Below are 19,348 nucleotides of genomic sequence, written 5' to 3'. Positions count from 1 at the left end.
TTGGGAGGCCATGTATTCTACAGAGTTGCAAGTCATTGATCTACACCATCCGGCCTACCGGACTTCGACTCCAATTTCTTAAGCCCTCTCGGCCAACTGTAACTGGCACAGCCAGCGTGTTGGTGCGTCCCGGCGGTGCTTGCCATTGTGCCGGTGACCTGGGGCCAGCTGGACGTGGGGTGGTCGGGGTTGTGGCTGTAGGCCGTGCCATCGCAACAGCCATTGTTTGTGACCTCGACAAGGGTGGTCGAGACGTTGTTGCGGTTGCTGCACCAGTTTGTGGGGTTGATCCAGTTCTGACTGGTGGTGGGCGTGCACCATTCGGTGCGTTTGGTGGCCGAGATGGTGTTGCACGAACTTGGGCTGCCGTTCGGGTCAATGCAGGCCCTGTATTGGAGCGCGTGAGGGTTGTGGTTGGGGGAGATCGTACTGCCTGGGGAGCAACCGGACTGGGAAGTTGTTTAGCGGCGGAAGTCGTCGTCACAATCGGCGGTGGTCGGGGACGTTGGCTAGAAGAAGTCTGCCTTGCTCGGGAGGTCGGAGCAGAGGGGGGTTGCCCCGCGGGTGCCGACTGGGGTGTGCTTGCTGTCCGAACAACAACCGGTCTAATTGGTGATGACTGACTTCCTGTTCGCTGTGGTACTGCTGTCTGTGATGCAGATCGGACTGGTTGCGTTGGTGGACGCCCCGGTTGTGACGTTGAAACTGGCGTGCGAGGTCGCTGCGTGGGTGGCACGGCGCTGCGGGCAGGCTGCACAGCATTGACTGGTGTCTTGGGGCGTGGTGGCCCTGCCGTAACAGGTGTGCGAGGGCGTTGGGGCGTCGTGGTTACAGGTGTGCGAGGTCGCTGCGAAGGCACGACTGGTGTCCGCGCGGACTGTGCCGACTTGGCCGTCATGAAAGTCTGCGCTGATTTAGCTGAAACATTCCGAGACAACGCGGTCACAAGCGGTGGGGTGGCCTGTCTGCCGGGTTGTGGGGTGCTGTTCATTCGCACGGGGGGGGCAGGTCGCACCGGTGTTGTTGGGCGACTGGCTGGATGACCTGAACCGAGTGCATGGATAGGGTTTGTCTGTCGAGCAGATATGTCGATGATAGGCTGTGTAGCAGCACGTGCTGGCTTAGGTCGGTTGGTAGCCCCCTCTGGAATTGCGTAGAAAGGACGAAACAACGCGACGGGAAGGAGAGCGTTCCGTCCTACTGCTTCCCGGTCCCGCTCCCTGACCCGGTGTCTTGTGCGTGATCGTCCTAGAATCTCCTCTTCCGTCGAGAGAGAGGTCTCGCTGGACAAACCACCAAGAGCTTGCTTGACCTTCTCATCCATCGCCCGCCGGCGACGGGAACCAAGAGGGTTAATGAACCAGCCGTAGTCGGCAACAGGCGTTCGCCACACTTCCTTATAACCCGAAAAGTGATGCGCCACAGCAAAGGATAAAAGGAGGAGAAACCAGGCAACAACTGGTCACAGATGAGAGCCAGGTCAAACTCGAGGAACTTCCATACGTACGCAGAATGGCATTGATAAATGAACACGCCTGCATGGCGCGATACTCCGCTTCGAATTCATCGGATGTCACTGAGCGGAGTCCCGTCAGCAACTGTCTCGATATGCTGAAGAAGAATCTGCTTACTTCCGACGCTCTGATTCTCTTGAATCGCCCCTCCAGCATCAGCGCAATCAATCTCCACGTCTGCAGACGCTGATAAAAATACGGCAAGAGCTGTTCAGGGGTCAGTGACTCATCACCAAGACTGGTTAAGGTCGCGCACCCATCCATAATACAGCTAGGACACCAAGCCATGCAAGTTCGATTCTCGTTTGTGCGGCATATATGTACGTGCGAAAGATGCCCAAAAGAAATCTGGAAGACTATTAGTGTCGGACACCAGGACACACATAGTCCACTCACATTGCTGTCGTGATGATGAGCGTGATGATAGATACTACCAGTCCAACAGTGACAAATCGAGCTAGCAAACGAGTAAGCTCATGTACGTATGCTAGGTCAACAAGACTCACTTAGATCAGATGGTACAAGGATCTCGGCGAAATGGGCTGTTAAGCCCATTACGATAAGGCCAAAAATGAGGATAGTAACTGGACGTGATTGAATGTGAGCGCTCAATGGCAAGATGACCTATTGAGGACTCACAGAAAACGATCAACCTGAGCAAGTTGACGACGTTCATCATGGGCAAGGAACGTCGTGAAGCCATAACTATGTGCGAAAGGGAGTGATGGTGGTGGAGAAGAAGAGAGGTGTGGGGGGTGTTGGTGCTATGCCAGCAGGTGTCTATAGGTTGAAGGATGAGGGCGGCCCAAGCGAGGATGGTTCGAGGAGTGCGGAATCAGGAAGCGGACGACTTTTCATAACAAACACGTGTAGATTGTCCGCCGACCGATGGCACCGGTCGGTTCTTATATCCACAGGTCCCGGTAAGACTACCGGACCAGGTAGATATTTTTATACGCCAGGCTGGTCTAGAAGTGGATGATAGACGTCAAAAATTCAACGAGCGCTCCACATTGTCGTCGAGGGGTATGAAGGAGAAGGAGAGGAGACGACGGCGGCGGCCCCACGTCAAAAAATGGAGGGATGTTGAATGCCCCTGGAGTGTCCAGCCTAGAAAGCCTCGTGCTGACCCGAAGGTCGGCGTCCGTGGTATGTGGCTGTGCAGTGCTGAGGAATGCACGAGGCCGAAACACGAGGCAAGAACGTGAATTTCAGTCTTAGCCGATATCAGAACCCTTCCAGAATTGAGTTAGCGCCGGTTTGAACTTCGATCTCTTTTCAATATTACATTGCGCAAGGCTTTCGAATTGTACTGCGCTTCGATCGCAGGCTTTCAAATTGTACCGCGCTCGATCACAGGTCAACTATTCCACTCACTTTCAACGTGGATTATCGGCGGGAGCGACGTGCCTAACTTGTAAAAATGACAACCCTCATGATGCCGAAGATCATGTACGGAACCGCCTGGTAAATATGGCGATTGGCTCATGAACAAGTGGGGACTGTTGATTCGCTTCTTCAGGAAGAAGGAGCGGACAACAGAGCTGATCGTTCAAGCCGTTCTTCAGGGTTTTCGGGGCATCGACACAGCTTGTCAACCAAAACACTATCGCGAAGAGCTTGTTGGCGAGGCGCTGCGTATCCTACAAGAAAGTCACGGGATAAAGCGCGAAGAATTGTTCATTCAAACAAAGTATTCGACTCTCCAAGCAAATGGGGTGGCGACTTATCAGTGTTTAGATACACTCCGATTGGTGGGCAAGATCAGTCTCAGCCTCTTCCTTATGATCCCACAACACCCATCGGCGAACAGGTTCGCACCTCGTTTGCGCTCTCGCAGAAGAACCTTGGAACAGGATTCATCGATTCACTCTTACTCCATTCACCCTTAGACAGTCCTGAAGCGACTCTAGAAGCATGGCAAGCGTTGCGTCAACTGCAGCAAGAGGGAAAGGTCGGTCTTATTGGGATCAGCAACTGCTACCGAATTCGTGCACTTCTAGCCCTCGAGCGAGAAGCGCAGGTGAATGTGGTGCAGAATCGATGGTTCGAGGGGAATGGCTGGGATAAGGATGTACTTGACTACTGCAATGAGAACGACATCAAATACCAGTACGAGACACTTGCGTGACGTTGATAAGGAGTGGGCTTACCTTCGTGGACAGGTCATTCTGGACGCTGACCGGTTCACCATCTTTGCTCCGTCATCCCCTTCTACAAGACATTGCTTTGAAGCACCAGTGCACTCCGGCGCAAGCCGTTTATGCCATTGCTCAAAGTTTCGGTGTGGTACCACTAGCTGGCAGCACCTCCGAGAAGCATATGCTCGATGGTGTACGTGCCCGAGACTTGCCGATCGAGCCGGAAGACAGCGAGATCATCCGACAGCTCATATGGGGTTGACAGCTCTGCAGCAGCGGGGGGCACGCAGTTTCTAGTAGCTAGCTGTAACATTATGACCATGTATGGTAATTGCTTCTCGGCACCTGCGGCACCCTGTTTGGCATGAGGCAAACGCCGCAAACGCCTCGTGCCAACCTCGTTGACATATGCATAGGATCCGCGCAACCAGCTCATCCTACCAGCGATGCTTTCTGCTGATCAGACCCCACCACCACCTCCAGTTAGAGAACTTCATATCGAACGCGACATGGTTGACGTTCCCTATCGCCCCGCATCCCCCGTCCGACTTGCCGCTTATGGTGAGGAGAAAAGCAACGGTTGAGCCATTATGCTAACGATCCCGCCAGGCCTGATTGCAGCATTCTCCCTTCATTTTCTCATGCCCCTGCTCCCGGTCTCCCCTAGTACGGCCAACAAACGCAGTTAAGAGCATGAACTTACGTAGATGGTAGCTGTTCTGCGATGGATTGAGGTGCTCGTGGGCTTCATGGCGCTGTCATGGTTGACGAGTTTGTAAGTGATCCGCATATGTACAGTGAAGGAGTATATTGACCGGTTGGTCCAGGTTGTACAATGATTATCGGCGAGGTGGAATGTTGTTGTCTTCAGCCAGGGAGGAACTGTTATTGGTGGGCGCTTTCGGGCTATTCTGGCTCGGTGCGTTCGTGCTTAGTGGTAAAGACGCCTTGTGCTGAACACGAACAGCTGTCGCTGCCATTTTCCGAGCATGGCACCGCGGGCAATCACCAGCAACCGCAGCTGAATCGCTTCTCGGATTTCCGGTTGCTCCAATTGCCGGGATTGCTCCAGGCACGGGAGCTGCTGGGGTTGCTCCTGCTCATCCCAATGCCGGTGCAGCATTCTCCGGTGGCAATCTGCCATATGTACCGCATCCAGTGAATACATTGCCCACTGTGGTCCCACAGGCAATGGGCAGCCCCCTGCGAAGAGTGACATACATTGTCGAAGAGGTTTGGCAGCGGTATTTCTAGCCATACCGAGGAGAAGCACAAATACGACCTGAAAATCTCTCGTTAAGGAGGCTGGTCCTGTATGTATGCAGTGGTTTGGTGTATAACTGATAGTACAAGATGAGATCTTCATACCTGACATTAATGCGCTTGAAGTCCTTGATTTGCGCGACGTGCGCAGCAACGCGACCGCCTAAGAGCTGCGCCAACTATGTCGTTTGTGTCATGAGAATCAGTGCAGATCGACGAAATCTGGTGTCAAGAGGTCTCGATCGCCTGAAAATGTGACTTGATTGAGGTGCTCCTTGAGGGAAAAAGAATCCTTCGTATGGAATTCTGCCTGGAGTGATCATGAGCGTACAATGGGCTCGCTCAGAGAATAAGGGGTGAAAGACGACAATGACGTCGACAATAGCATGATAGATATGCAGTGCTTCCAATACCCAGAAACGAATTTACGGGAGAAGCAACAAAGGCGCAGAGTGAGAACGGATTAGAGTCCGGGCATAATTATTTCCAGGTTGACTGCCGACATCCGCAATCAGTTTTATGTCATTCACCGTTCCTTGGTTTCCCCTTAGCACGAATCCAATAAATGATATAGGAGACAATGCAATTGAAGGAGAGCGTCCATAGGATATTGGGACGCTTCCGGCAGACGTTGAGGACCTCAGACAACACTGACAGGGACATGATGCTGTGTTAGACTATGAATTTGACAGCATAGCATGATGATGTATCAGAACGTCATACAACTCACTCCAGATTTTCAATGACTATATGATATTTCTCCTGTAGCTCCGGATCCAACACTGTAGGAATTATGAGATATGCGAACTCAGACCGGCTGGACTCGTTCCGTGCGTCTCACCAACCGTGGCTTGGATGATTAAGGCCGTGCAGTTCTCCGGTGCACTCTTAAGGATGAAAGCGTCGAGGGTTGACTGATTGGAGAAGGCTGGTATACACAGAATGTTCGCGTCCAATTTTGTTTCGCCGCTCTTGTACCTCCGGCTAGATAGCCTACCCCTTGCTGCTGACTCGACACGTTTCTTTTCGATTTTGAAGGCCTTGTGGTCTCCTCCAAGGCGCAGAAACCGTTCTGCAGCGGGTAGTTGCGCCAAAATTCTATACCTCGCGATCTTGGAATCGATCTTCGACGGCTGGTGAACTTCTCGTGTACGTGCTGGTCCAAAAGCACCCCTCACTTACCATTCTCCAACGCGCCACGCCGAGATAGTAAAGATAGAGCTGATTAGGCTACCATTCCTTGGAATTCAAGGAGATGTATGCCGAGCATTTGTCCGACATACGGGGAGGCAACATCGAACGTTGCAAACCTTCTGTCAGCTTCAGGTATGCGATGAGCTGCTCGACATAGCGTTTGACCATTAGTGACCGAGTCTTAAACTGCGATTCGTTACATGACTGATAGGCGCTTCGCGCAGATGGGCCAAAGCGCATGTAATTCCTGTGTAGCAGAGCTTCTCCACCTTCCAAAAGGTCATCTTGGAAGGAAAGTCTAGGCGTGAATAAAGAGTTAGATGTGTGATGTCCAAAATAATGATACTACGTGACTTACCCGATGATTAGATCTTCCAGAGACCAAACATCCATATAGAACATCTCGAGTGTAGGAGAACATTTTTGAGCCCATTCGAAGCGATTCAGACGAGAAGATGCTACCACAACCAAGAACGTGCGAACAATACGCCACCAGAAGGGACTCGGTTCAACCAGTTTTTTGTTTGAATCGACAAGGATCCACACTTCGTTGCGCTGCAGATATGAGACCAATGTTTCATCCTTAAATATAGACCGATCGCGTTTGTTGTCAAATGCGTGCACTCCAGCTTCAGAGAACAAGTACCATGAATCTTCATTGTGCTGGAAGACTGTCGGCAGTCTGGCGTGCAGACGTAGCAATAAGAGGCAATATAGGGTGTGGGTCTTGCCTGAACATATGTCGCTTCTCTGTTAGAAAGCATGATATTAACGAGCAAGCACTTGCGCACCTATTCCGGATTGACCAGTCAGAATGCAACTCCGGTGCTTTCCATGCGGCTCGCGACTGAACCTCTCTGCAAGCTGTACGAACTCCTTGGGATCTTCGATCGGGTGATACATTGGACGTCGCTGACTGTCATATGCTTTGTGGTATGCGGTGATGAGCTGCTGCTCGTTCCGGCTTCCTTCGGCGTGCATATCTTGCAATGCGCGGACGGTAAGTATGGTATCTTGGCGCAAGTGAGTGGCCTTGAGTTGGGAAAACAGCTCGAATTCTCGTGTATGTTTCATGGAGACATGAATAGACGGCACTGTAGGACAGTCGCAGGTTGGTTTGATGCGCGACACTGGTGTTTTGGAGACTGTGCTAGGCAGTACTTGTTCCAACCAATAAGACTTCCACAGTCTGGAGAGGAGCTCTGTACTAGGCTCCTTTTCACACCCCCGAAAGGTGGAGAATATCCCTTGTTCTGGCGTGTTCATGGAGGTTTCTACTTTTGAGAATGTCGAGTTTTAATGGAAAGAACGTGCTATGGGTAGAACCCTCCGAAAACCGAGAGTAGAGATGAACACACTCATCACCAAAGTTGGATTTCTTCCCAGGGTCCTTTATTTAAACTCCGGGACAATGGGCCAGCCGTTCAGACACATCATCACACGTTAGACCAAACCCTTCCGTCCCGTAACCTCCTTCCCTCCCTCCTCCTTCTGATTAACTCTTCTTACTTCTTTTCTTTCTTTTCTTTTCTTTCCCTTCCTCGCCTTCTCATCAACTATCTCTTACGCCCTCCATTGAGGAAATCGACATCCAGCATCGCTTGACGCCAAGATCGGCTTTGCGCAGCGCCTAGAATCACGCGTTTCAGAAGGGTCTCCAAGTCCACCATTCAACCCGCGCGGTCAGCCAGTGCGTTGCACCGCTTGCTCGTCGTCCATCTTTTCTGCGACGCCCCTGCGACGGTGACCTCACTTTCTTTCTCCTACCCTATTCCAACATGCCACCTCGTCACATTTCGGATGCCATCGAAGAAGATGACCAGGCTGGCCTCGACAACGACCTGCGTCTTAGGACCGTCCGAACTGCCGCGTCTACCCTAGCCGAGTCGGTACATGCTGAGGCGAGAATGGTAAAGAGACGAAAGACGCGGAGACTTGCCTTAAAGAAGTTCTTCAAGAAGCAGACTGAGAAGGGGAAGATATCTTTGAGAGAGCGGAAACAAGGTGCAGCAGGCGACGAGGAGGGTGAAAAGGTTATTTTCACCGGTGAAAGAAGGAGAATATACGTCAACGGAGATCTGCCGTTGAGTGACCTGGACCATCACGGTGATCTCACTGCGCGTTATCCCCGCAACAAAATTCGGACATCGAGTGCGTCCATGCCTTCCACGGCGCTGTGAACTGTGAACTAACCCGACATGTAGAATACACCATCCTCTCATTCATTCCTAAGAACTTGTTTGAACAGTTCCGTCGAGTAGCGAACATCTACTTCCTCGTTCTTGTGGTTTTTCAGGGTGCGTCTCAGAATTGCACACGCAGCATCCTGCTAAATTGTTATGCAGTGTTCCCTATGTTCGGTTCGGCCACACCGCAGATTGCGATGTTGCCTTTAGTCTTCATCCTCTGCGTGACTGCGATCAAGGACGGGATCGAAGACTATCGTCGAGCGCGACTGGATGAGGAGGTGAACAACTCGGCGACGACTAAGCTTGGTCAATGGAGGAACGTCAACCGTGCTAAGGACCCGAGAACATGGTTCGAGAAGCTGCGCGGAGTGCCTCATCCCGACAAGATCACACGTGGTGTGCGAAAGCTACGCGAGCGAGATCACCAGAGTCTGGCAAATCTTGTACTCGTCAAGAGCAACGGAATGGGTAGCGTACGGAGCAGTGACACGTCGTTCATGGACAAGTCTCCCGTCTCTGTGGAAGACCGCTCGTACGCGGATGATGCCACATGTGTGACAAAGGACCATTTATATCCTCCGACACAATACAGCGGGAATGTCTCGACGGCGTCTATTCCGGTCAAAGGGGACGCCGCCCTGACGCGTACACGCAGCTCTGCCGCAGAGTCATCCCATTCATCCAGAGCTTCGGCCGGAGTTATGGATTGGGAGCATCGCAGTTCCGGGACTGCTCAGTGGGAGCGTACTTTATGGAAGAAGCTGTATGTCGGAGACATCGTCCTTCTCCGAGAGAACGATCAGGTTCCGGCCGATATAATCGTCCTCAGCACTTCCGACGCAGACGGTCTATGCTATGTGGAAACTAAGAACTTGGATGGAGAGACGAACCTCAAGCCACGGCGTAGTCTCAAGGCTACCAGTACCATCTCTAGCGATGAAGACCTCGAGCACGCTACCTTCGTTATCGATTCTGAGCCGCCGCATGCGAATCTCTATACCTACAAAGCCGTTCTACGCTATGCGAGCAAGAACGAGACGGGATCTGGGCAGGGCGAGAACAAGGTTGAGCCTGTGACCATCAACGAGTTGCTTCTTCGTGGTTGTACCTTGCGCAATACAGACTGGGTCATCGGCCTCGTTGCATTCACAGGCAGAGATACCAAGATCCTTCTGAATGGCGGCGACACACCTTCCAAACGTAGCAAGATCGAAAAGGAGACCAACTTCAACGTCATTATGAATTTTGTGATCCTCATGATCATGTGCTTGGTCACTGGTATCGTGAACGGAGTCTTTCTGGATAAAACCGGCACGAGTGCCGACTATTTTGAGGTTGGCGCCGAAGCATCTAGCAGCAATGTGGTTAACGCAATCGTGACCTTCGTGTACGTATATGCTTGATCATGAGATGGCTTGATACTAAACCGCTTTCGGCTAGCTCCTGCTTGGTTGCGTTCCAGAACATCGTGCCTATTTCGCTGTACATATCCATCGAGATCGTCAAAACCATTCAAGCATACTTCATTTTCCAAGATGTTGATATGTATTATGCCCCCCTGGATTCGGCTTGTGTGCCCAAGACTTGGAACATCTCCGATGATCTGGGTCAGATCGAGTACATTTTCTCTGACAAGGTACGGTATCCCTGACCATTGTTTCGTTTTAACATGGGCTGATCGAGTGATACAGACTGGGACCCTCACCCAGAATGTTATGGAGTTCCAGCGATGTTCTATCAATGGAGTCCCATACGGCGAGGGTGTCACAGAAGCTATGAAAGGCGCGGCCATTCGCGCCGGCCACCATCTTCCAACAGACCCAGCCGCGGAGGCTGCAGAGCTGCTGCGCACCAAGGCAACTATGATCGACGCCATGAAATCTGGATGGCGAAACCCTTACCTCCAAGAGGACCACCTCACTCTTCTCTCGCCCAAACTCATCCAACACATGGGCGATTCCAGCAATCCGCAGAGTCAGAAAATTCTTGACTTCTTCCGTGCTCTGGCACTGTGCCATACTGTTCTTCCGGACCGGCCTGAGCCACGCGAGCAACCTTACTTGGTGAATTACAAGGCCGAATCTCCCGATGAAGCAGCACTCGTGTCTGCAGCAAGAGACGTTGGCTTCCCCTTCCTCCTTCGATCGAATGATTTGTTAGAAATCCAGGTGCTGGGTAATGTGGAATCATACCAGCCACTTCGCGTTCTCGAGTTCAACAGTACGAGAAAGCGCATGAGTGTCATCGTACGAAATCCCGAGGGTCAGATTGTGTTGTACTGCAAGGGTGCTGACAGCGTGATCTACCAGCGGCTGGCACCCGACCACAACCAGGAACTCAAGGACAGTACGCATAGGGATCTTGACACATTCGCGAACGGTGGTCTCCGTACGCTCTGCGTGGCATATCGATATCTATCTGAAGAAGAATTTGCGAATTGGCTGCGCGTCAGTGAGGAGGCGGCCGCATCTGTGGAAGACCGGGAAGACAAGATTGATGACGCTAACGAACAGATTGAACATTCGCTAACGATTCTCGGCGCGACTGCCCTGGAGGACAAGCTGCAGGAAGGTGTTCCCGACGCAATCGAAACATTGCACAGGGCCGGTATCAAACTCTGGATCCTCACCGGCGACAAGCTACAGACTGCTATTGAAATCGGTGCGTACAGACGCGATGACTCTAGAACGGCCATTGATATGTTTTCTTCGTCAGGTTTCAGCTGTAATCTCTTGACAAGTAGCATGGAAGTCATGATTATCTCAGCGGATTCCGCCAGCGAAGCGAGAAACCAGATTGAAGGGGGATTAAACAAGATCGCATCTATCATTCATTCCAAAAGAACAGAAAAGAGATCGTCTGACAGCAGTGGTCCAAGTGGGTTCGCCGTTGTCATAGACGGTGACACTCTCCGATTCGCGCTTAGCGAGGAACTCAAGCCTCTTTTCTTGACGCTCGGGACACAGTGCGACACGGTAGTGTGCTGCCGCGTTTCCCCTGCGCAGAAGGCTCTGACTGTCCGACTTGTACGTGTTGTAGGTGCAGTAAATGCCCTTTCTTACATTTCTTCCAGGTGAAAGAGGGACGCGGTGCTATGACACTGGCCATTGGCGACGGCGCAAATGATGTTGCCATGATCCAGGAAGCTCATGTGGGTTGCGGCCTGCTAGGAAAGGAGGGTTCACAGGCGGCAATGTCTGCAGATTATGCATTTGCTCAATTCCGCTTCTTGACAAAGCTGCTCCTGGTGCATGGTCGATGGTCATACATCCGTATTGCTGAGATGCACGCGAACTTCTTCTACAAAAACGTAATTTGGACCGTTGCGATGTTTTGGTTCCTTTTCTGGAACAGGTGAGCTTGTATTAAATCGCGAGAAGCTCTACTGAGACAACGTTTGCAGCTTTGATGCGACCTATCTGTTCGAGTATACATTCATTCTGTTAGACAATCTGGCGTTTACTTCCCTTCCCGTCATCGTTATGGGCGGTAAGCGTTATGCAGCTCCTTCAATGAAGGCTGTGCTGACGACCTGGAAACAGCCTTCGATCAAGACGTGAATGCCAAAGCCGGTATGGCTTTCCCCGAGCTGTACAAACGTGGTGTGTTGGGTCTGGAGTACACAAGGACCAAATTCTGGTTCTACATGTTCGATGGTCTCTATCAGTCAGCTGTTGTGTACTTCTTCACCTTCCTTGTTTGGTCGATGGGTAATCCGGTCTCTTGGAACGGTCGAGATGTTGGGGCTCTGGCGGACTTCGGCACAACAGCCGGTGTGGCTGCTCTTATCACCGCGAACATTTATGTTGGCATCAACACCAAATAGTGAGTACAAAGCTGTTGCAATATTGACACATTCTGATGGAGTTTAACAGCTGGACCGTTATCACCTGGGTCATCATCATTGGCTCCATTCTCTTGGTCTTCTTATGGATCGCTATCTATTCTGCCTTCATCACTTACACCTTCTATGATGAGTCTGCAATATTGTTCCCGTTATTCAACTTTTGGGCAACAGTAGCCTTGGTCGGCGCCATCGCTTTGGTGCCTCGCTTCCTGGTCAACTACATTCAGCAAGCGTACTTCCCGTTGGACAAGGTACGTGCCGCCAGCAGCATGAACATAATGTCACGACTTATACGCACCAATAGGATATTGTGCGTGAAATGTGGGTCAGTGGGGACCTCAAGGAGAAACTTGGCATCCGTCGTCGAAAGGGCGACAGAAGCGACACACCCATTAACCGAGATGAGGTTACCTCGGACACATCCGATCCCGAATCAGACGTTCCGCTTTCAGCGCAGCCGTATAACCCCAGTCCGAATCCTACCCGTGCCGAATTCGATTCTAACGAAAAGGGACTCACAACGCCTGTAATTCAGGGCGATTTTCAAACAGGCACTCATTCTCCTGTGCCACTGTCTTATTATTCTCCCTCTGCTATTCGGAGTGCTGGACCGTCTCCGAACATACCTTCCTTTCCCGCGTCCGCAGCTGCTTCTAGCAACCCATTGACTGCACCATCTGGTGCAGAACCCCGAGATTCTATCGAGACGGTACAAGCGCCGTGGCAGCAACACAATAAACAGAGAAGCGTTGGGAACACTCTCAGTCCACCGCAAGAGTACGAAATGCGACCTTCGCGACATCGAGAAGCTTCCGGCCAATCAGAATCGTCGCTTCAGTCTAATTCGACGTATCTTACAGCGGCCAACGCCCCTGTAACTCCGGAACCGGATGATGATGTGGAAACCATTCGCGACGACCGCAGAGAATCGAACTATTCATACGCCTCGTCGTATGCCTCGAATGCCACGTATGCTGCCAGAGCGTTGTAAAGGTCTATGATACTTCGTCGTTGTGGCTGGTTGATATCTGTGCCGTCGCAACCCTGTGATTTACGCTAGAAGCTGAACTTTTCTTTGGCATTTGTACCAGTAGTATACTCAATTGGACATGCTCGTGTGCGTATATATAAGCATAGAAGCAATTTGGGCGAGCGCCACTTGGACTGTGTTGACTGACTTCAGGCACCGCAACCATATGAATGACCCTCTCTCTCTTCTCTGCCCATAAACAAGTAGATAATCGCAACTAGAGGAAACCGGTGCAATAGGGTTTACAGTAGCCCTCAGTCGGTCATCAGATGAGAATCGAATATCATAGCATGTTGGGACAAACGGCAAAGGAACATCTGCCGGATCAGCACACTAGGTCGTGCACGTGGTCGAGTATTGTACTGGAAAATGACATCTATATGGGGCTCATGGAATGAAACAGGGCAATACAGAGCGCTAGTCCCAGGACCAGAAGCAAGCAAAGCTCCTCTCCTGGGACAAGGATACGGTATGGTCAGTTCTAGAAACATGCCTGGCAAACAAGAGCGACCGATGCACGTTGCCAGTCGTATGATCGGCAGGGAGGCTACTGGATTTGAGCATCCACCGCCAAATGTTTGGGTTGGCTAGCGGACGTGAACATACATGCGTTGTGAAACACTCAAAGTTGAATTATACTCAGGGCTATACTTAAGGCTACAGATGATCGGTATGTACGCAAACTCATGTGACACTAGCTATAGACTAGAGAAATGGAATGTCCAAGGTCGGGTAGTCAAGCACTTTCACAGCTTCATCACCCCGCGAGGAGGTTGCAAAGCACGCAACTCTAGTATGAATACCTGCAATTGCTTCTTGACAGCTTTTGCATGGCTCAACAAAGGCCGGATGTTTTCTGGGGTCAGTGCGAGTTTGGCACTGGCCAACGGCGGTCGTTCGACGCTTCTCATTGAGGGCGTCCGCTCGCGTTCAAAAGCCGTCTGAATAGCCAACGGCTGCTTGCCTGCCGTACAATAAGCTTCATATATCGGGAGAGAGACCTTGGACGCACTGGCACCGTTCGTGTTCGTGCCAGCAGGATGACCCCGAAGAGTGGGTATGCCGTCGTTCCCGTGCTCGACTCTGTCCCATTCGCTGTCGTACTCGATGTCTGTGTCAATGGAGGTACTGCTCCCATTTCCCGCCCGTCTCCCTTGACTCGGACTGATGGTAGGAGGCAAACTGCGGTCACCTTTCTCGTGCGACTGCCGGGACCCAAAGAGAGAACCAAGGCTGGGTTTTCGAGGAGATTTGCGATTGTCCAACGACCCCATTCGTGAACCCCCTTTGGGCTGAATTGTAGGAGGACGAGAGGAGGATTTCAGCGGACGACGTGGAGATGCACCCTGCATGCCGTCCGCATCTGGATTTGTGCTGCCGACATCAACGCTGTCGCCTTTAGATTTGCGATTGCCAGCGAAGATATCTCTAATGTTGGCGACGATCTTGCTACCTCTTCGAGGACGACCGATCCGCTCAGGCGGTCCCCCCACAGAGGCATTGAAGCTCTGTTGAGTTGGCGGTCGTGAAGGTGGCGAAGTCGGAGGACCGGCCTGTGAAAGACCAGCTCGAGAAGCAGCACGTGACCTGGCAGCGTTGGTTTCGCTTCTCTCGGCGTAGTCAACCACCTTGGTCGTGTCGACCTCACGAAGCATCTCTCCCAGTAGGATAAGCTGACGACTGCTGAGCTCCTTGGGCGACTCTTCTGCAGACCGCTGCCCGATACGCTCAGCCCCGAGGGATGTACTCCTTGGAACCGGTGTACTTGCCTCAAGAGAAGATGGCAAAGCAGGTGAGGTTGGTGACACTGAAAGGCTAGACTTTGTCGGAGCGGCAGATGCTGACCTCAAGCGAGATTTGGGACGGGGGGTAGGTCTACCAGAGCGCTGGGAGGGCTCTGCCTCTGTGGCACTCATCGTCCCACGATCCTCATCTTCGCGGCGTCGATGGGCAATGCGTGAGCCGATGCGGTCTCGCGCAGCGCGGACAGAACCAGTATTGCTACTTCCACCGAGATCGACGAGGACACTGGCAAGCTCCCACCATACCGTGTTTGGGCCTGATTCGAGTCTCGCGAGGCCGGCTTCAATCTGATGCTGGGAGGCGGCAGAGCTCCTACGAGCCGCCCTTGGCAAGCGACTTACAGGCGGACCAGCAGATGTGGAGGCTGTGAGAAAGGCGAGCAGAGTTGCGTGTTGCGATTGCAGATCGCGAAGTTCTGACACCAATAGTCAGCAACGTACTCCAACACTAGATTGAGGCGTCATACCCTCGACTATCCCAGCAAAGAGTCGCACATCCGTTAACCCTTCTTTCAAGCTCCTTTGCTGTACACTGATCCTGTGGGGGATTTTGAGCTCACTTGTCTGCGAGTCTTTCTTATCCATTGTGCCAACGGACGGCGAAAAAGGTGAGGTGGGTGACATGTTACTCGACTCTGGGGCGCTCGATAATGGTGAGGATGCACGGGGGTAGTAAGGAGATGCAGGCCAGACCGGAGATGACGTCGACCAGTTGACTGATACCTCTTCGCCAGCCGACGAGGACATGGGATGTTCATACATCTCGGGCTGCGATATTGGCTCGTTCTGACCATGGAGATCAAGCGTCTTCCCACTGAGGACAGTAGGTAGTGCAGGCACGTCTTCGTGCCCCGACTTGATGTCAGCAACTGCGTGTCCCTCGAGTGAGTCCCGTGCATGCTTGATGGCATCTTCTTTACCACGTGGACGACGGTGGCTCAGCTTCCGCGGTTTGCGCTTCTTCTTCTCTTCAGGAGGGGGAGCGGCCGGAATTGGGGGCTGTTGGACTGGCACTTGTATTGACTCAGGTGGTGGTGGCGGGATAGGGGGTACAGGTACCGGCAATGCACCGCTGATTGTCTGCGACCTTGGTCGTTCCGTCTTTTGGCTTCCAGTATCGCGCTCGGTATTCCTACCGGAAGACTTTGAGGATTTTCTCCAACTGAGCTTCCGTGTCGGCGGTTTCAACTCCATTTCGTCGCGCGTATGCTGAGGATCGACGTGTTGCTCTCCTTCAGGATCGTGCGACAGCAGAACAGGACTCTGAGGCCTTTTGTCCACAGGGGTTTTTGTGTCGTCTTCTACCCCAGTAGGGGAAGAGGACGGTTCCTCGTTCCTTCGCGTACCAAATATCTCATCCACCTTGTCCCTATCCCCTGAAAAGATGGGTGGAGCACTTCCTTTCCCTCTTCGGTGTCCAAATACCGTATTTGCTGCTGCTGCGGAAGCAACTGGTAGACCAGGGATAACCGGTCCAACTGATGACTGCTGGTACCCATTGGAGGGATTGGGAGGTGTTGGTGACGCGGAGGCAGCACGATTTGGCTGCCGTGCAGCTGCTGTAGGGGGCTCGGGAGAGCGGAAAGAAGAAGACGCAGAGCGAGGGAAAAGCTTGGTGATACTAGACAACCGGGTTAAGAATGCGCCCGGGGATGCAGATGAAGATGAGGGAGAGAAGATATTGCGGGAATGAGATGTTGGAGCATGTGTTGGTGGCCCTGTCGGAGCAGCGGGGACAGTGTAGGGAGTAAGTCGGACAGGTTCGAGGCGAGCGCGGGTCGGGAGCGGTGGGGGATCCTCGAGCTCTACCTCAGCTTCATGCTCATACGGCGTCTCTGCCCTCTCAGACATCTCCTCCCCATGCTCCTCTTCGCCAGGTGGCGCATGCGACGCTGGGGAAGAGGGATCTCCACGCAGTTCTGTCATACCCATCTCTTCTGGCGGTCTGCTCTTTTTTCTCAACCGTCTGCGAGGTCGCTCGCTTTCCTTTCCGGCAGGCCGGTTCGGATAGCGGGACGGAGGAGCGGTCGACTTGCCCATGAGAGCTTGTGTGGACTTGACGGATGATGAGAAGATGGAGGAACCACCGCCGATAGAAGGTCGACCAGCTATGTGACCAAGCTGAGAGCGCGAGCGAGAGCCATTGGTTGGGGAAGGAGGCGGAGGTGGAGAAGTGGATGTTGGGAAGGCAGAAACGCGCACGTCTGTCGCATGGGGAGGGAAGGTAGCTGACATGGGTGTTGCAGTTTCAGGCATGCCGTCGTACTCGTCCTGCAGCTGATCGTGCTCGCCTTCTCCGTGATATCGGGCTTGGAGTTCGCGCTCCCAATCGTCCTCATCCTCCGACTCGATTTGCACAGGTGCGCGGTTGAGTGTGACAGTACGATCGCCCTCGCCCTCTTCTTCGCCGTCGGCCTCTCCAGCATAATCATCCTCCGGCACCAACCCGTGGCTGTTCCTCGGATCAGGAGTAGGTCCATACCGACTGACGCTCTCTCCATGCGTCTCCTCTGTCGGCTCGTAGTGGCTCTCACTGCTCTGCTGACTTGGCTGATCGAAGACCATCGTGTCGCGGGGTGTGTAGAATGCCTCACCATCCGAATCGTCCCATCGTGAAGAGGCTCGGGAATCGCGTGTTGAGCGCCGACGCAGTGCAACTCCGGCAACAGAGCGTGAAGGGCCTGCATAGGCGTTCATGTTTGTAGGGAAGTTAATGTTTGCTGCTGATGGGGGAAAGGTCGGTGTGGTAGGAGATTTGGCTCGGGGCGTCGCAGTTGCACGAGCATGAGCTTGATGTATGCTTGGCATCGGCGGTGGACGATCGATGGTCGGCGTCAAAGCACCCGGGAAAGGGTCCTTGCCAGCAGCAGCCTCATCATCGCTGCTCATATCCCATGCGGCACTGTCCATGCTATTCCGCGGCCTGATCCCGGTGGAAGGACCGGGGGAGGTGGATCCGGCGCCGGCCATGCGGCTGACTTTGGGTGAGGAGGAGGGAGAAGACTGGTCGAGAAAGTCGTCGTCCCAGTTCTCGAGAGCCCCAACCATGCCTAGTGCACGTCAACAAAAACCACAGATAGGGCATCGCCACGGACGCGAGTGCAGTGCGGTGAGAGAAGGTCGGAGAAGGGTGAGCGGAACCCGTAAGCGAACAGTTGCCGAGAGAGTAAGAGAAGCGTAAAACGTACCTCCACGGTTTGCGACACCTCTGGCCATCCCGTCCAACTCGGATTCGTCGTCTTCGGGAAAGATCTCCTCTTCTTCTTCCTCGATGTCGGGCTCCTTATAGCGCAGGAGCTTTGCGCGGTAGTCTTCGGTCGCTCGTGCGTTGTGATGTGGTGTTTGTTGGGCGCTCTGCAATGTCGCCGATGGAGTCGTGGGAGCAGTTGGGGTCGCTATAGACGTTGAAGGAGAAGCAGAGTGCCAGGGCAGCTTTACGCTAGGTGGTGGTAAGTGAAAAGGGGGTACGGCGTCGTCGGTGTCGTCTAACCCTATCTGCCTAGGGGTCGTGTCGTGGGGAGAGGGGTCGAAGATGCGTCGACGCGAGACGGAGATGTGTATGCGCAAAGCGGGTGTATGCGCACTCGAATGGACTTTCTCCGCTGCTTCACGATCACGTTCTTCCCTCGAATGGGATATCCAACTGAATCTGCTGAGAAGGCACCTCAGCATTTGTCCGATCTGAAAACGAATCGATTCGTTTGACGCTTACCGGCGATTCCAGCGTTAGTATATATACCTTTTGCTAATTGTGGTAATATTGGTGGTTACTGATCGTTTGCCAAATAGAAAAAGAAGTGGTCAAAAGGATAGTGGAATGCGGTATCAGAGGAACGGAGTTTCCACCCTGGCCGGTGATATCCAAGTACACTACAGCACGGACTACAATTGAGGCCCTGAACGGCGGGTTTGATTCCGCGCCACTCACCATCTTGTTGCCTCATTTCCCGCGTGGAATTATCAACAAAAAACCACATGAACCGCCAACACAAACGCAGAAACCACAGCCTTGCTCAACACATTGAGACCTCATGGTCGTTCATCACACTTTTCATCAGTGTCGGGGTTGTCCCACGAAACAGGCTGTCAATTTCTCCCCACAATGACTACAATCCTTCTCCTATGATTCAGAAGAGAGACGCAGAAAAGAAAAGAAAAACTACTCGCCATCCAGGCGAGTTAGAATAGTACCGGTATGTTCTGTACTGTACCACGTCAATCAAAACAGGTCGCGATAGTTAAGCAGCTGCAAGCGGGCGTAAGAAAGGAGAGACATCAAAGAAGCATCCCACAGCAGGCCAGGTAAGTAAAGAAAGAGGAGCAGGTATGAATGTATACAGAACGAGCGTGATGCCCTCGAGCGCACGC

The 19,348-nt window shown here is 52.7% G+C and overlaps 5 protein-coding genes across 5 annotated transcripts; 3 read left to right on the top strand and 2 right to left on the bottom strand.

Annotated features, from left to right (window-relative positions):
* Positions 1-375: 375 nt before the first annotated feature.
* On the bottom strand, positions 376-2,217 carry DACRYDRAFT_118997 (uncharacterized protein; the record flags this gene model as incomplete). Its single annotated transcript, XM_040770702.1, has 8 exons — positions 376-387; positions 431-1,458; positions 1,508-1,576; positions 1,632-1,721; positions 1,771-1,862; positions 1,911-1,971; positions 2,021-2,098; positions 2,154-2,217. 8 exons carry the CDS (start codon positions 2,215-2,217, stop codon positions 376-378), a joined length of 1,494 nt encoding a protein of 497 aa, XP_040625193.1.
* A 648-nt stretch (positions 2,218-2,865) lies between these two features.
* On the top strand, positions 2,866-4,119 carry DACRYDRAFT_24743 (Aldo/keto reductase). The gene is made up of 3 exons (XM_040773831.1): positions 2,866-3,207; positions 3,255-3,626; positions 3,680-4,119. The coding sequence occupies exons 1-3, from the start codon at positions 3,002-3,004 to the stop codon at positions 3,915-3,917; spliced, it is 816 nt and encodes a 271-aa protein (XP_040625192.1). The 5' UTR covers positions 2,866-3,001; the 3' UTR covers positions 3,918-4,119.
* Positions 4,120-4,132: 13 nt separating this feature from the next.
* DACRYDRAFT_24741 (uncharacterized protein) lies at positions 4,133-5,023 on the top strand. The gene is made up of 5 exons (XM_040773830.1): positions 4,133-4,216; positions 4,265-4,321; positions 4,370-4,430; positions 4,483-4,574; positions 4,623-5,023. Exons 1-5 carry the CDS (start codon positions 4,165-4,167, stop codon positions 4,907-4,909), a joined length of 549 nt encoding a protein of 182 aa, XP_040625191.1. The 5' UTR covers positions 4,133-4,164; the 3' UTR covers positions 4,910-5,023.
* Positions 5,024-7,658: 2,635 nt separating this feature from the next.
* On the top strand, positions 7,659-13,272 carry DACRYDRAFT_24740 (phospholipid-translocating P-type ATPase). Its single transcript, XM_040773829.1, has 11 exons — positions 7,659-8,263; positions 8,317-8,409; positions 8,458-9,688; positions 9,742-9,937; positions 9,993-10,962; positions 11,017-11,327; positions 11,375-11,655; positions 11,705-11,790; positions 11,844-12,126; positions 12,177-12,399; positions 12,453-13,272. Exons 1-11 carry the CDS (start codon positions 7,891-7,893, stop codon positions 13,137-13,139), a joined length of 4,734 nt encoding a protein of 1,577 aa, XP_040625190.1. The 5' UTR covers positions 7,659-7,890; the 3' UTR covers positions 13,140-13,272.
* Positions 13,273-13,924: 652 nt separating this feature from the next.
* Positions 13,925-18,652, bottom strand: DACRYDRAFT_18320 (uncharacterized protein; the record flags this gene model as incomplete). The annotated part of the gene is made up of 4 exons (XM_040771353.1): positions 13,925-15,293; positions 15,323-15,396; positions 15,422-18,030; positions 18,169-18,652. 4 exons carry the CDS (start codon positions 18,650-18,652, stop codon positions 13,925-13,927), a joined length of 4,536 nt encoding a protein of 1,511 aa, XP_040625189.1.
* Positions 18,653-19,348: the final 696 nt, after the last annotated feature.

The sequence above is a fragment of the Dacryopinax primogenitus genome (genome assembly GCF_000292625.1).
Source record: "Dacryopinax primogenitus strain DJM-731 SS1 chromosome Unknown DACRYscaffold_20, whole genome shotgun sequence".
NCBI classification, from domain to species: domain Eukaryota; kingdom Fungi; phylum Basidiomycota; class Dacrymycetes; order Dacrymycetales; family Dacrymycetaceae; genus Dacryopinax; species Dacryopinax primogenitus.
The sequence above is the reverse complement of the archived record's forward strand: the minus strand, read 5'-3'. Positions and strand labels throughout refer to the sequence as shown.

Bases quoted from the DNA above. Each gene is read 5' to 3' on its own strand.
- DACRYDRAFT_24743 (XM_040773831.1), top strand. From the start codon at position 3,002: ATGAACAAGTGGGGACTGTTGATTCGCTTCTTCAGGAAGAAGGAGCGG. The intron at 3,208-3,254 runs GTATTCGACTCT...ATCAGTGTTTAG, and splicing joins GAATTGTTCATTCAAACAAA to ATACACTCCGATTGGTGGGC. The intron at 3,627-3,679 runs GTACGAGACACT...CTTCGTGGACAG, and splicing joins GAGAACGACATCAAATACCA to GTCATTCTGGACGCTGACCG.
- DACRYDRAFT_24741 (XM_040773830.1), top strand. From the start codon at position 4,165: ATGGTTGACGTTCCCTATCGCCCCGCATCCCCCGTCCGACTTGCCGCT. The intron at 4,322-4,369 runs GTACGGCCAACA...CGTAGATGGTAG, and splicing joins CCTGCTCCCGGTCTCCCCTA to CTGTTCTGCGATGGATTGAG. The intron at 4,575-4,622 runs GTGCGTTCGTGC...GAACACGAACAG, and splicing joins TTTCGGGCTATTCTGGCTCG to CTGTCGCTGCCATTTTCCGA.
- DACRYDRAFT_24740 (XM_040773829.1), top strand. From the start codon at position 7,891: ATGCCACCTCGTCACATTTCGGATGCCATCGAAGAAGATGACCAGGCT. The intron at 8,264-8,316 runs GTGCGTCCATGC...CCCGACATGTAG, and splicing joins CAACAAAATTCGGACATCGA to AATACACCATCCTCTCATTC. The intron at 12,400-12,452 runs GTACGTGCCGCC...ACGCACCAATAG, and splicing joins CGTACTTCCCGTTGGACAAG to GATATTGTGCGTGAAATGTG.